Here is a 15,015-nt window from a genome sequence, read left to right on the forward strand (position 1 = left end):
AGTGGCAGATGGAATAAGTGTAGCAAAGTGTGGAGTCGTGCATTTTGGTCGTATGAACAAAGGCGTAGACTATTTTCTAAATGGGAGAGAATTCAGAAATCGGAGGTGCAAGGGGACTTGGGAATGATGGTGCAGGATTCCCAAAAAGTTAAGCTGCAAGTCGAATTGGTAGTAAAGAAAGCAAACACAATGAGGTCTTGTGTACAAAAACAGGGATGTAATGCTGAGGCTCTATGAGGCGGTGGTCAGGCTGCATTTGGAATATTGTGAGCAATTTTGGGCCCCATATCTGAGGAAGGATGTGCTGGCTCTGGAGAGGGTCCAGAGGAGGTTTACGAGAGTGATCCCAGGAATGAGTGGGTTAACATATGATGAGCATTTGTCGGCACTGGGCCTGTACTCGCTGGAGTTTAGAAGGATGAGGGGGGACCTCATTGAAATAGTGAAAGGCTTGGATAGAGTGGATGTGGAGAGGATGTTTCCACTAATGGGAGAGTCTAGGACTAGAAGTCACCGCCTCAGAATTAAAGGACGTTCCGTTCGGAAAGAGATGAGGAGGAATTTCTTTAGTCAGTTGCTTGATTAGTATTGGTGTCAGGGCCTGTGGAAAGAAGGCAGGCGAATGGGGTTAGGAGGGAGAAATAGATCAGCCATGATTGAATGATGGAGTAGACTTGATGGGCCCAATGGCCTAATTCTGCTCCAATCATATGAAAATGACCGTGGGAATACTGGGACTGGGAATGCCGGGACTGTGGGAATACCGGGACTGTGGGAATACCGGGACTGTGGGAATACTGGGACTGGGAATACCAGGACGTGGGAATACTGGGACTGGGAATACTGGGACCGTGGGAATACTGGGACTGGGAATACCGGGACTGTGGGAATACTGGGATGTGGGAATACCGGGACTGTGGGAATACTGGGACTGGGAATACTGGGACTGTGGGAATACTGGGACTGGGAATACCGGGACTGTGGGAATACTGGGACTGGGAATACTGGGACTGTGGGAATACTGGGACTGGGAATACCGGGACTGTGGGAATACTGGGACTGGTAATACCAGGACGTGGGAATACTGGGACTGGGAATACCAGGACGTGGGAATACAAGGACGTGGGAATACCGGGACATGGGAATGCCGGGACGTGGTCACCCTCCTGCCCTGTGTCTGGTTACAGGGTTGAGTGTGTATCAGTTGTTTGTGATCATCAACAGCAGGAAGAGCAACAACCTGGGTGCTGACACGTGGAGACGTTACCGTGTCAATGTGTCACACACACACAAACCCCATACACACACACACACACACACACACACACACACCCCATACACACACACACACACACACACACACACACCCCATACACACACACACACACACACACACACACACACACACCCCATACACACACACACACACACACACACACACACACACACACACACCCCATACACACACACACACACACACCCCACACACACACACACACACACCCCACACACACACACACACACACACATCCCACACACACACACCCCACACACACACACACACACACACACACACACACACACCCCACACACACACACACACACCCCACACACACACTCCCCACACACACACACCCCACACACACACACACACACACACCCCACACACTCACACACATACCCCACACACACACTCCCCACACACACACACACCACACACACACACACACACACACCACACACACACACACACCCCCCCCACACACACACACACACACACCCCACACACACACACACACACACCCCACACACCACACACACACACCCCACACACACACCCAGCACACACACACACCCAGCACACACACACCCCCCCCACACACACACACCCCCCACACACACACACACACCACACACACACACACACACACACACCCCACACACCACACACACACACACCCCACACACACACACCGGAACTGTTGCTTTCCCAGCGATTCACACTCATCCCTTCAACAAGCTTGCCCTTGTCTTGCCCTAACCTGCAGTTAGGTTGCGTTTGGAGTATTGTGTGCGTTCTGGCCACCCCATTACAGGTGGGCTGTGCAAGCTGTGGCGTGCCTGCAGCAGCGTTTACCAGAAAGCTGCCCCGATTAGAAAGGATTAGGTATTAATTCATGTTCATAGGTTCGCGGAGTAGAATTAGGCCATTCGGCCCATCAAGTCTACTCTGCCATTCAATCGTGGCTGATCTCTCCCTCTCAACCCCATTCTCCCGCCTTCTCCCCATAACCCCTAACACCCGTACTAATCCAGAATCTGTCAATCTCCACTTTAAAAATATACATTGACTTGGCCTCCACAGCCGTCTGTGGCAATGAGTTCCACAGACTCACCACCCTTTGACTAAAGAAATTCCTCCTCATCTCTTTCCTAAAAGAACGCCCTTTAATTCTGAGGCTGTGACCTCTGATCCTAGACTCTCCCACTAGTGGAAACATCCTCTCCACATCCACAGGGGGAGGGGAAAGGGAGGGACAGAGGAACTATCTAAAGTTAGAGAAGTCAATGTTCAAAATGTGGCCTGACCAGCGCCTTGTAGAGCCTCAGCATTACATCCCTGTAAGGGATGACCTAATGAAAACACATCAAATGGTGGAGCTGATAGTCAACTTCTTTCACCCACGATGGGGCAATGCACAAACAAGAGGGTTTAGGATTAGGATGAGAAGAAGTAGATTTAAAGTGGATAGGACAGTCATGTTTTTTTACACAGAGAATGGTTGAATGTGGACACAAAATGCTGGAGTAACTCAGCGGGTCAGCCAGCATCTCTGGAGAAAAGGAATAGGTGACGTTTTGGGTCGGAACCCTTCTACAGACTGACAGACAGATATCTGACTTTGTTCCCCCCATCTTTCCCAACTTTCTCCCCCCTCCCCCCCCAACTCATATCAGTCTGAAGAAGGATCCTGACCTGAAACATTATCTGTCCACTCCCTCCACTGATAGCTTTCATCAGTCAATAGACAATAGGTGCAGGAGGAGGCCATTCGGCCCTTCGAGCCAGCACCGCCATTCAATGTGATCATGGCTGATCATTCTCAATCAGTACCCCGTTCCTGTCTTCTCCCCATATCCCTAGATTACGCTATCTTTAAGAGCTCTATCTAGCTCTCTCTTGAATGCATTCAGAGAATTGGCCTCCACTGCCTTCTGAGGCAGAGAATTCCACAGATTCACAACTCTCTGACTGAAAAGGTTTTTCCTCATCTCCGTTCCAAATGGCCTACCCCTTATTCTTAAACTGTGGCCCCTGGTTCTGGACTCCCCCAACATTGGGAACATGTTTCCTGCCTCTAACGTGTCCAACCCTTTAATAATCTTATACGTTTCGATAAGATCCCCTCTTATCCTTCTAAATTCCAGTCAGAGCATTGAGGAAAGAAGTTGAGAGGTCGTTTTGCAGTTGATAAGACGTTGGTAAGACCGAATTTAGAATATTGTGTTCAGTTCTGGGCACCATGTTACAGGAAACATATTGTCAAAGCTTGAAAGGGTATGGAGAAGATTCACGAGGATGTTGCCAGGACTCGAGGGTGTGAGCTGTCGGGAGAGGTTGTGTAGGCTGGGTCTCTATTCCATGGAGCACAGTAGGATGAGGGGAGATCTTATAGAGTTGTATAACATCATGAGAGTAATAGATTGGGTAGATGCACAGGGTCTCTTGCCCAGAGTAGGGGAATCGAGGACTGGAGGACAGAGGTTTAAGGTGAAAGGGAAAGATTTAATAGGATCCTGAGGGGTAACTTTTTCACACAGAGTGTGGTGGGTGTATGGAACAAGCTGCCAGATGTAGTTGAGGCAGGTACTATTGCAACATTTAAGAAACATTTAAACATGTACATGGATAGGAAAGGTTTAGAAGGATATGGGTCAAAAGCAGGCAGGTGGGACTGGTGTAGATGGGACATGTTGGTCGGTGTGGGCAAGTTGGGCCGAAGGGCGTGTTTCCGCGTGGTATCACTCTATGACTCTGCTGCCTGGTCAGTGAGTTCCTCTAGCCCTTTGTGCTTTGCTCAAAGTGGCAGCATCTGCAGTCAGTCTCTTGTGTCTCGCCCATCTTCGGTGCAGCATGCATGAATCCGCTTTCACACAAACAGCTGGAGAGAGCCAGACCCACTGCAGATCTTTGGCACATTAAAATTCCTTACCACTTATTAAAAAAGTTCAATTATCTTTTGAAAACTAAAATCGAGTACAGATGGCTTTCTGCATGCAGCAGCCCAAGTACATGAATCTTGTAGTTATTGATCACACTGAGCCAGCTCAGAAACCTGCCACTTTTAATGAAAATATAATTACGAGATTTTATTCAGAAACAGTGAAGGAAATAGTGGCAGTGGACTGGACAGCTCCTGCCTCAAATACCACCTCTGGGGGCTTGTTCCATACACCCACCATCCTCTGTGTAAAAAGGTTACCCCTCAGATTCCTATTAAATCTTTTCCCCCTTCACCTTGAACCTATGTCCTCTGGTCCTCGATTCCCCTACTCTGGGCAAGAGACTCTATGCGTCTACCCGTTCTATTCCTCATGATTTTGTACAGCGAGACAATAAACTGACCTTGAGCTTGAACTAAACTACTAAAGTAGACTTTAGGAGAGCTCTCCCTCCCCTCCCCCCACTCACCATCAACAACAACACAGTCACATCTGTGGAGTCATTTAAGTTCCTTGGAACCATCATCTCCAGGGACCTTAAATGAGGGGGCCACCATTGACTCCACAGTCAAAAAGGCCCAACAGAGGATGTACTTCCTACGGCAGCTGAGGAAACACAATCTGCCACAGGCAATGATGGTCCAATTCTATACTGCTATCATTGAGTCCGTCCTCACCTTCTCCATCATGGTCTGGTTTGGCTCAGCCACCAAGCACGACATCCGGAGGCTGCAACGGATCGTTCGCACAGCTGAGAAGGTTGTTGGCTGCAACCTTCCCCCCATTGATGAACTGTACACTGCAAGGGCCAGGAAGCAAGCGGGCAAGATCATCTCTGACCCCTCTCACCCTGGCCACAAACTCTTCGAAGCACTTCCCTCTGGAAAGCGACTCCGGACTGTCAAAGCAGCCACAGCCAGACATAAAAACAGCTTTTTTCCCCACGAGTAGCAGCTCTGCTCAATAACCAAAGTCTGTAGTCTCTTTTTGCTCTGGTTTATTTCACCCACATGTTTAAGCTGTAATGTTGTAGTCTTAATGTTTTAATGTTTTATGCTTTATTCTTGATTGTTCATGTTGTTACTTGTGAGCGGAGCACCAAGGCACATTCCTTGTATGTGTACATACTTGGCCAAAAAACTTATTCAATTCAATTCAATTCAACCTTGGAGATCAGCCCTTATTCTCCTGCGCTCTAAGGAATAGGGTTCCAGCCTACTCAACCTCTCCCCATAGCTCACCCCCCCCCCCCCCGTCCTGGCAACATCCTCGTAAATCTCCATCTTTCCATTCCACATTGCCGGTCGTGAACCATAGAGTGTTGTGTTTTCACAGACAGTACGATGAGAGTGAGCAGTCTACGTTAATACCAGTCAACAGGTAGTCTTGCTGGTGTAGGAAGGAACTGCAGATGCTGGTTTACACCGAAGATAGACACAAAGTACTGGTGTAACTCAGCATCTCTGGAGAGAAAGAATGAGTGACGTTTCAGGTCGAGACCCTTCTTCAGACTGAGAGTCAGGGGAAAGGGAAATGAGAGATATAGACGGTGAAATAGATTTAAACAAATGAATGAAAGATTTGCAAAAAGGTAGTGGGAGAGCAGGAGGAATGGCAGGCAGTGGCCAGAGGGGGTTGTAGTGGGAGAGCAGGAGGAATGGCAGGCAGTGCCCAGAGGGGGGGTTGTAGTGGGAGAGCAGGAGGAATGACGGGCAGTGGCCAGAGGGGGGGTTGTAGTGGGAGAGCAGGAGGAATGGCAGGCAGTGGCCAGAGGGGGGGTTGTAGTGGGAGAGCAGGAGGAATGGCAGGCAGTTGCCAGAGGGGGGGTTGTAGTGGGAGAGCAGGAGGAATGGCAGGCAGTGCCCAGAGGGGGGGTTGTAGTGGGAGAGCAGGATGAATGACGGGCAGTGGCCAGAGGGGGAGTTGTAGTGGGAGAGCAGGATGAATGACGGGCAGTGGCCAGAGAGGGTTGTTGACCTCTCGGCTGACAGAGGAGGATAGTGTCTTCGAAGTAGGCAAACCTTGAGGAGATTTCACAGTGGGGTTGACAAAATGTGTCAGATGCGAGTGAAGACCCTTCTTCAGAGGTCCTGATCCAGATGTGGATGTTGTTTTTGTAAAGATGGATCAAGGGGAGGCTGGTATCCATCGTACACATTATTCCTGTACCCACTCTCACCTTAAACCTGTACCTCTATTTTTAGACACTGAGAAAAAGCCTGTTTAGTCAGTATCAATACGCTTCAAAATGTTATGAGCCTCTATCAGGTCAGCCTTCAGCTTCATTCACTTCAGGGAAACATTACCAACCTGCCCAGTCTTTCAATATGAAGAAGGGTCTCGACCCAAAACGTCACTTATTCCTTTTCTCTACAGATGCTACCTGTCCCGCTGAGTAACTCCAGCTTTTTGTGTCTATCTGTGGTGGACTTACCTGTTACGCAGAGGAGTCCTGTGTAGTAGATGGTTAGAAATCTGTGGGTAGAAGGTAGAAATGGGTAGAAGATAGACATGGCAGTGATAAAGCTTCAGTCATCCTATTCTTTGTACCGTCCTAAGCAGTCTAACATGGGCAGAACCTACACAATGAATGGTAGGCCTCTGGGTAGTGTTGTAGAGCAGAGGGATCTAGGAGTACAGGTGCATGGTGCCTTGAAGATCGATTCACAGGTAGATAAGGTGGTCAAAAAGGCTTTTGGCACATTGGCCTTCATCAGTCCGAGTATTGAGTATAGAAGTTGGGAGGTCATGTTGCAGTTGTATAAGACGTTGGTGAGGCCACATTTAGAGTATTGTGTTCAGTTCTGGGCACCATGTTATAGGAAAGATGTTATCAAGTTGGAAAGGGTACAGAGAAGATTTACGAGGATGTTGCCAGGACTAGAGGGTGTGAGCTATAGGGAGAGGTTGAGTAGGCTGGGTCTCTATTCCTTGGAGCGCAGGAGGATGAGGGGTGATCTTATAGAGGTGTACAAAATCATGAGAGGAATAGATCGGGTAGATGCACAGAGTCTCTTGCCCAGAGCAGGGGAATTGAGGACCAGAGGACATATGTTTAAGGTGAGGGGGAAAAGATTTAATAGGAATTCGAGGGGTAACTTTTTCACACAAAGATCGGTGTGTGTATGGAACGAGCTGCCAGAGGAGGTAGTTGAGGCTGGGACTATCTCAACGTTTAAGAAACATTTAGACAGGTACATGGATAGGACAGGTTTGGAGGGATATGGGCCAAGAGCAGGCAGGTGGGACTAGTGTAGCTGGGACATGTTGGCCGGTGTGGGCGAGTTGGGCCAGTTTCCATGCTGTATCACTCTATGTCTCTATATCTCCAACCTCCAGATTGAATCCTCCAGACCCACCTGAGGAATTCATCAGTGCCTGGCACTTGTGCTCACATCATTCCTTTCCTCCGCAGGTTGAGGAGGTGATGAAGTGGTCGCTGGGCAAGGTGATGCTGCAGGCCATTGCTGCATACCCCGAGGCTTGGCGAGAGGAGTGGGTGCTGAGCTGGCCCGGCCAGATCGTCCTGTCCTGTAGCATCGTGTACTGGACTGCAGCCGTCTCACAGGTGGGTGAGGACGTACACATGGACAAATCACCCCTGGCCCTCGTGTATTCGCACACTGTGGACGGCTCGGTTGTAATATGGATTGTCTTTCTGCTGACTGGTTAGCACCCAACAAAAAGCTTTTCACTTCGGGACACGTGACAGTAAACTAAAGTGAAACACAACGGTACACTTTCAGGAACAACTTCTTCCCTTCTGTTTAATTTAGTTTGGAGATACTGCGTGGAAACAGGCCCTTCGGCCCACTGAGTACATTAACACTATCCTAAACAAGGAGGCAGATTATTATCTCAATGGGAGTCAGGTTAGGTATGGGGGAAGTGCAGCGAGACCTGGGTGTCCTTGTATACCAGTCACTGAAAGTTGGCGTGCAGGTACAGCAGGCATGAAGAAAGCTAATGGCATGTTGGCCTTCATAACGAGAGGATTAGAGCATAGGAGTAAAGAGGTTCTTCTGCAGTTGTATAGGGCCCTGGTCAGACCACATCTGGAGTATTGTGTACAGTTTTGGTCTCCTAATTTGAGGAAGGGCATCCTTGTAATTGAGGCAGTGCAGCGTAGGTTCACGAGATTGATTCCTGGGATGGTGGGACTGTCATATGAGGAAAGATTGAAAAGAATAGGCTTGTATTCACTGGAGTTATGAAGGATGAGAGGGGATCTTATAGAGAAATATAAAATTATAAAAGGACTGGACAAGCTAGATGCAGGAAAAATGTTCCCAATGTTGGGGGAGTCCAGAACCAGGGGCCACAGTCTTAGAATAAAGGGGAGGCCATTTAAAACTGAGATGAGAAGGAACATTTTCACCCAGAGAGTTGTGAATTTGTGGAATTCTCTGCCACAGAGGGCAGTGGAGGCGAAATCACTGGATGAATTTAAGAGAGAGTTTCGACAGAGCTCTGGGGGCTAGTGGAATCAAGGGATATGGGGAGAAGTTGGGCACAGGTTACTGATTGTGGATGATCAGCCATGATCACAATGAATGGTGGTGCTGGTTCGAAGGGCTGAATGGCCTCCATCTGCACCTATTTTCTATGTCTATGTTTCTACACACACAAGGGACGATTTACAATTTTACCGAAGCCAATTTAACCTACCAACCTGTACATCTTTGGAGTGTGGGAGGAAACTGGAGATCCCGGTGAAAACCCACGTAGGTCAAGGGGAGAACGTACAAACTCTGTACAGACAGCCCATGTAGTCAGGATGGAACCTGGGTCTGTGGCTCCGTGAGGTAGCAACTCTACCGCTGCGCCCTTTATCTGTGTTGTGTTATCAGGTCTCTCAACGTTCCTTCCATAATTGAGGGCACCCTCTGATTTCCCTCTACCCCATTGCGGACATTGTGGAACTGATGCGCTACAATGTTGTGAAGTCTATTCTGTATCTTTCCCTTTGCTCTACTTGACTGTGGCTTGGCGGTATTTATGTGCAGTTTTATCTCTAAACTAAAATAAAATAAACTATTGATAGACACACAAAGCTGGAGTCACTCAGCAGGACAGGCAGTATCTCTGGAGAGAAGGAATGGGTGACGTTTCAGGTCGAGACCTTTCTTCAGACTCTCGACCCGAAACGTCACCAATTCCTTCTCTCCAGAGATACTGCCCACCCCGCTGAGTTACTCCAGCTTCTTGTGTCTATCTTCGGTTTAAACCAGCATCTGCAGTTCCTTCCTAAACTGAACTATTATCTGATTTGATTGGGTAAAACAGAGCTTCTCACTGTATCTGGGAACAGGTAACAATGTGAAGCCAAACCCAGACCCACAACCACAAACCGTGCACTGTACAAGAGTTAGAGCACACACAACGCTGCACAAACTCACTCCAAACCCAGTCTGTTACAATCTCCCGGCTCCGCCTGACAGGAGTGAACTAAACCTCCACTATCCCGGGGTCCAACTATCGCTGCTTCCCACAGGAATGTCACCAGTCATCCCATCACCAAGGTACGGGTCCTTTACAGAGCTGTCACGGTGGCGCAGCGGTAGAGTTGCTGCCTTACAGCGAATGCAGCGCCAGAGACCCGGGTTCGATCCCGACTACGGGTGCTCTCTGTACGGAGTTTGCACGTTCTCCCCGTGACCTGCGTGGGTTTTCTCCGAGATCTTCGGTCTCCTCCCATACTCCAAAGACGTGCAGGTTTGTAACGGCAGCGGCTGCCTAGCGGCTGACTAGCAGTCTGTCCGTCTTTTTTTTGTTGTGTGTCGGTGTTGGGATGGTTTTTATATATATTTTTTTGGTTGTGTATGTGTGGGAGGGGGTGGTGGTGTGGGTGGGTGGGGGGGGGGGGAACTTTTCTCTTCCTCACGGCGCGGGGTGCGGCTCGGCTGCGGGGCCTAACATCGCCCGCTGCGGCTCGGCCGCTGGACTTTACATCCCGGGTGACTTAGATAGGTTGGGTGAGTGGGCAGAGGCATGGCAGATGTAGTATAATGTGCATGAATGTAAGGTTATCCACTTTGGTGGCAAGAACAGGGAAGGCAGATTATTATCTGAATGGTGTCAAATTAGGAAAAGGGGAGGTGCAGTGAGACCTGGTTGTCCTTGTACATCAGTCACTGAAAGTGAGCGTGCAGGTACAGCAGGCAGTGAAGAAAGCTAATGGCTTGTTGGTAGCAGCAAGGAGGTCCTACTGCAGTTGTACAGGGCCCTGGTGAGACCGCACCTGGAGTATTGTGTGCAGTTTTTGTCTCCTAATTTGAAGGACATTCTTGCTATTGAGGGAGTGCAGCAGGTTCACCAGGTTAATTCCTGGGATGGCGGGACTGACATATGATGAAAGAATTGGTCGACTGGGCTTGTATGCACTGGAATTTAGAAGGATGAGAGGGGATCTTATATAAACATATTAAATTCTTAAGGGAATGGACAGGGTAGATGCAGGAAGCATGTTCCCGATGTTGGGGGAGTCCAGATTCAGGGCTCACAGTTTAAGTATAAGGGGTAGGCAATCTAGGACTGAGATGAGGAAAAAAAATTTCAACCAGAGAGTTGTGAATCTGTGGAATTCTGCCACAGATGGCAGTGGAGGCCGATTCACTGGATATTTTCAAGAGAGGGTTCGATTTAGCTCTTAGGGCTAGTGGAATCAAAGGATCTGGGGAAAAAGCAGGAATGTTGATACTGATTTTGGATGATCTGCCATGATCATATTGAATAGCGGTTCTGGCTCGAAGGGCCGAATGGCCTTCTTCGGCATCTATTTTCTAAGTTTCTACCTCATTGAAATGTACAGAATAGTGAGAGTGGATGTGGAGAGCATGTTTCCACTAGTGGGAGAGTCTAGGACCAGAGGTCATTGCCTCAGAATTAAAGGGCATTCTTTTAGGAAGGAGATGAGGAGGAATTTCTTTAGTCAGAATGTGGTGAATCTGTGGAATTCTTTTCCACAGAAGGCTGTGGAGGCCAAATCGGCAGATATTTTTAAGGCAGAGATAGATCGATTCTTGATTCGTACGGATGTGGGGTTATGGGGAGAAGGCAGGAGAATGAGGTTTGGAGGGAAAGATAGATCAGCCATGGTTGAAGTAGACTTGATGGGCCGAATGGCCTAATTCCGCTCCTATCACTTCTGATCTTATGAGGTGTAAGTGTGGAACATTTCCCAGCGATGGCCATACAAAGCGGGACAATTCTCCAATCTGCTACATTTCTGGGGACAGGAGAAACTGAAGATGTTCGAACCATGAGCAAAATACAAAGCACTGGAGCTACTCTGCGGGCCAGGCAGCATCTGTGGGGGGAAATGGACAGACACTGTTTCTAGTCAAGCTGCTAAAGTCCCAAATGATGCCGAATAGAAATATCACTGATGAGAGACACAAGGTGCTGGAGTAACTCAGCGGGTCAGGCAGCATCTCTGGAGATCATCTCTGGAAATATCTGGAGCTTTCTGTCCTGGGCCTCCTCCACTGTCAGAGTGAGGCCCAGTGCAAATTGGAGGAACAGCACCTCATATTCCGCTTGGGCAGCTTACACCCCAGCGGTATGGACATTGATTTCTCCACCTTCAAGTAACCCTTGCATCCCCTCTCTCTCCGCCCCTCCCCCACCCTAGTCACCGTACTAGTTTCACAGTCGTCCTGTTCACTATGTAACTCGTTATCACCTTCCCCACAGCCAACATTGGACCATTGTGGGCTCTACGTTTCATTGATCATCGTTGCTTTTTATATATCTTTCATTCATTTGCACCATCTATATCTCTCGTTTCCCTCTCCCCTGTCTCTCAGTCTGAAGAAGGGTCTCGGCCCAAAACGTCACCCATTCCTTCTGTCCAGTGATGTTGCCTGACCCGCTGAGTTACTCTAGCATTTTTGTGTCTGTCTTCTGGAAATATCACCTGTCCATTTCCTCCCCCGACGCTGCCAGACCCACTGGATGGTTTGAGTTTAGTTTGGTTTGGTTCACTTTGCAGTGCGGAAAGTATCTTGGTCCTCCAAAATATTTCAAGTGGAATTTAAACTGGAGGTGGCGGAGTATGGAATTAAACAAGAAGGGCTTCTTGGAGAAGAAGAGCTGCCTTCAATGTAGTTGTGTCTGGTTGAGTAACTATAGTAGTGTGAAGACTATTCCATGCTTTAATTGTGCGAGGGAAGAATGAGTTGCTGTACACATCTGCCTTGATAGCTGGCATCTCAGTTTGAATCCAATGCCCTCGTCTACTGATGATAGGTTTGGGTTTGGTGTAGATGTGGTCATCTATGTACACTAATTCCTCCAGCACTTTGTGTAGTCCATGCCTGGTCTTCAGTGAGAGTTATCAACAGTGCCAGCAGAGGGCAGTGAGTCGCCTGCTCCCTGGTACCTGGCACCTGGTTTGAGGGTCCTGGATGCATGCGTTCAATAGATCTCATCACTGCCACTGCTGATCCACAGAGAGGAGCGGAGGCCAAATGCCTTTGACATCCCGGCAGCATTTAGGGCGGTCACGGTGGCGCAGCGGTAGAGTTGCTGCCTGACAGCGAATGCAGCGCCGGAGACCCGGGTCCAATCCTGACTACTGGTGCTGTCTGTACGGAGTTTGTACGTTCTCCCTGTGACCTGCGTGGGTTTTCTCCGAGATCTTCGGTTTCCTCCCACACTCCAAAGACGTACAGATTTGTCGGCTAATTGGCTTGGTAAATGTAAAAATTGTCCATAGTGTGTGTAGGATGGTGTTAGTGTGCGGGGATCGCAGGTCGGCGCGGACCCAGTGGGCCAAAGGGCCTGTTTCCGCGCAGTGTCTCTAAACTAAACTAAAAGCATTCAACCAAGCCCAGCATCAGGGAACCCTGACACAGCCCTCCCAACCTTTCCGAATTTGCCGGAAAGTTTCCGCTTTCTTATTTCATTTCCGCCATTCCTATTTTACCTCACATTTTTCCGCAAAACACATGCCTCGCCGCTCGCCCTGCCTCTTGTCCCGCCTCGCCGCTCGCCTCACGCCGCTGGCCTTGCCTCGCCTCGTGCCGCTGGCCCCGACTCGCCTCGCCGCTGGCCTCCCCTCGCCTCACGCCCCGCCTTGCCGCTCGCCTCACGCCGCTGGCCCAGCCTCGCCTCACGCCGCTGGCCTCACGCCGCTGGGCCCGACTCACCTCGCCGCTGGCCTCCCCTCACCTCACGCCCCGCCTTGCCGCTCGCCTCACGCCGCTGGCCCAGCCTCGCCTCACGCCGCTGGCCTCACGCCGCTGGGCCCGACTCACCTCGCCGCTGGCCTCCCCTCACCTCACGCCCCGCCTTGCCGCTCGCCTCACGCCGCTCGCCTCACGCCGCTGGCCCCGACTCGCCTCGCCGCTGGCCTCCCCTCGCTGCGTAGTGCGAGGCCGTTGATGTTGAGAGGGGATGGGGTACGGGGGAGGGGCAGGGGAGGGGCGAATGGGGGTCAGGGGGGTGGAGGAAGGGAGGTGGTGGGAGGGGGGTGGGGATGACATGGACTGTTGTGATTTGCTGTTGAAGACCACTGGAGCAAGTATGTCTTCATAACTTAGTCATACATTTTGGGTAAGGAAAAAGCAAAATAGAGAAAACAAAACAAAATAATTTTTTCGTTGTAAAAAGTATTTCTGTTCAATAACCTTTGTATAAATAGCAGAATATACTCATGATAGGCCTGACATTGTACATGTAGTCCAAGAACTACAGACTGTTGGAAATAATAGTCGTTTTTCACACATGAATTTATCGCAACGCTACGCACATTTGGCTTGCACACCTTTTTTGCTGAAAAGTTGTATTACAAATATGTATTACGTATATTCATATTATGAATTTTGATGTAAAATTCAGAATTTTGGACATCAAAATTCTGAATTTGTCAAATCAAATGTTGGGAGGTGTGTTGACAAAGCTGAAGTGAATGGACAGTGGTAGAAAGCATTTTCTCAGGATGCATCCATCACAGCCTGGTTTGGGATCAGCTCCATCCAAGACCGTGCGAGGCTCATGGCCTCTATTTCATATTTTATTTTATTTTCATATTTCAGATACAGCGCGGAAACAGGCCTTTTCGGCTCACCAAGTCCGCACCGCCCAGCGATCCCCGCACATTAACACTATCCTACACACACTAGGGACAATTTTTACATTTACCCAGTCAATTAACCTACATACCTGTACGTCTTTGGAGTGTGGGAGGAAACCGAAGATCTCGGAGAAAACCCATGCAGGTCACGGGGAGAACGTACAAACTCCTTACAGTGCAGCACCCGTAGTCAGGATCGAACCTGAGTCTCCGGCGCTGCATTCGCTGTAAGGCAGCAACTCTACCGCTGCGCCACCGTGCCGCCCGTGCTCTAGATGGCTGTCTGTGCAGCAACAGGTCTGACGGGGAAGAAGGGAGCCAGTGTCAGGGCTCAGAGGCCACTCTGCCCGCATTTGGTCCAGCCTATCTCAGCCTTGTTCTCCTTCCAGGCCATCAGCCAGCAGGAAGGGCTGAAGGAGCTCCTGGACAAGAGCAATGAGCAGATTGAAGACATCGTCACCCTGGTGCGGGGCAAGCTGACCAAGATGGCCAGAATAACCCTGGCTGCTCTCATCACCATCGACGTTCACGGTGGGTCAACCTTCCCTTTGCTTCATTTACGTCCAATGCCTCAACACCACTCACCTCAGTGGGGTTGATGGACATAGCCCTGGCTCCATCAGTGCTCCCCTTTCCAGTACAGTGCTCCCCTTTCCAGTACACTGCTCCACTAACAGCACATTGCACATGCAAATGTTCAGTAACATTTGGAC

The 15,015-nt window shown here is 49.5% G+C and overlaps 1 protein-coding gene across 1 annotated transcript in view; it reads left to right on the top strand.

The window, feature by feature from the left end:
• The window catches only part of LOC144605046 (dynein axonemal heavy chain 3-like), a 345,711-nt gene that overhangs the window by 113,447 nt on the left and 217,249 nt on the right, over positions 1-15,015 (top strand). The window contains exons 25-26 of the mRNA XM_078420087.1: positions 7,640-7,792; positions 14,692-14,833. Coding sequence (XP_078276213.1) covers positions 7,640-7,792; positions 14,692-14,833 — 295 coding nt within the window. The remainder of the gene's footprint in view (positions 1-7,639; positions 7,793-14,691; positions 14,834-15,015) is intronic.

The sequence above is a fragment of the Rhinoraja longicauda genome, chromosome 23, assembly GCF_053455715.1.
Source record: "Rhinoraja longicauda isolate Sanriku21f chromosome 23, sRhiLon1.1, whole genome shotgun sequence".
Taxonomy (NCBI): Eukaryota; Metazoa; Chordata; class Chondrichthyes; order Rajiformes; family Arhynchobatidae; genus Rhinoraja; species Rhinoraja longicauda.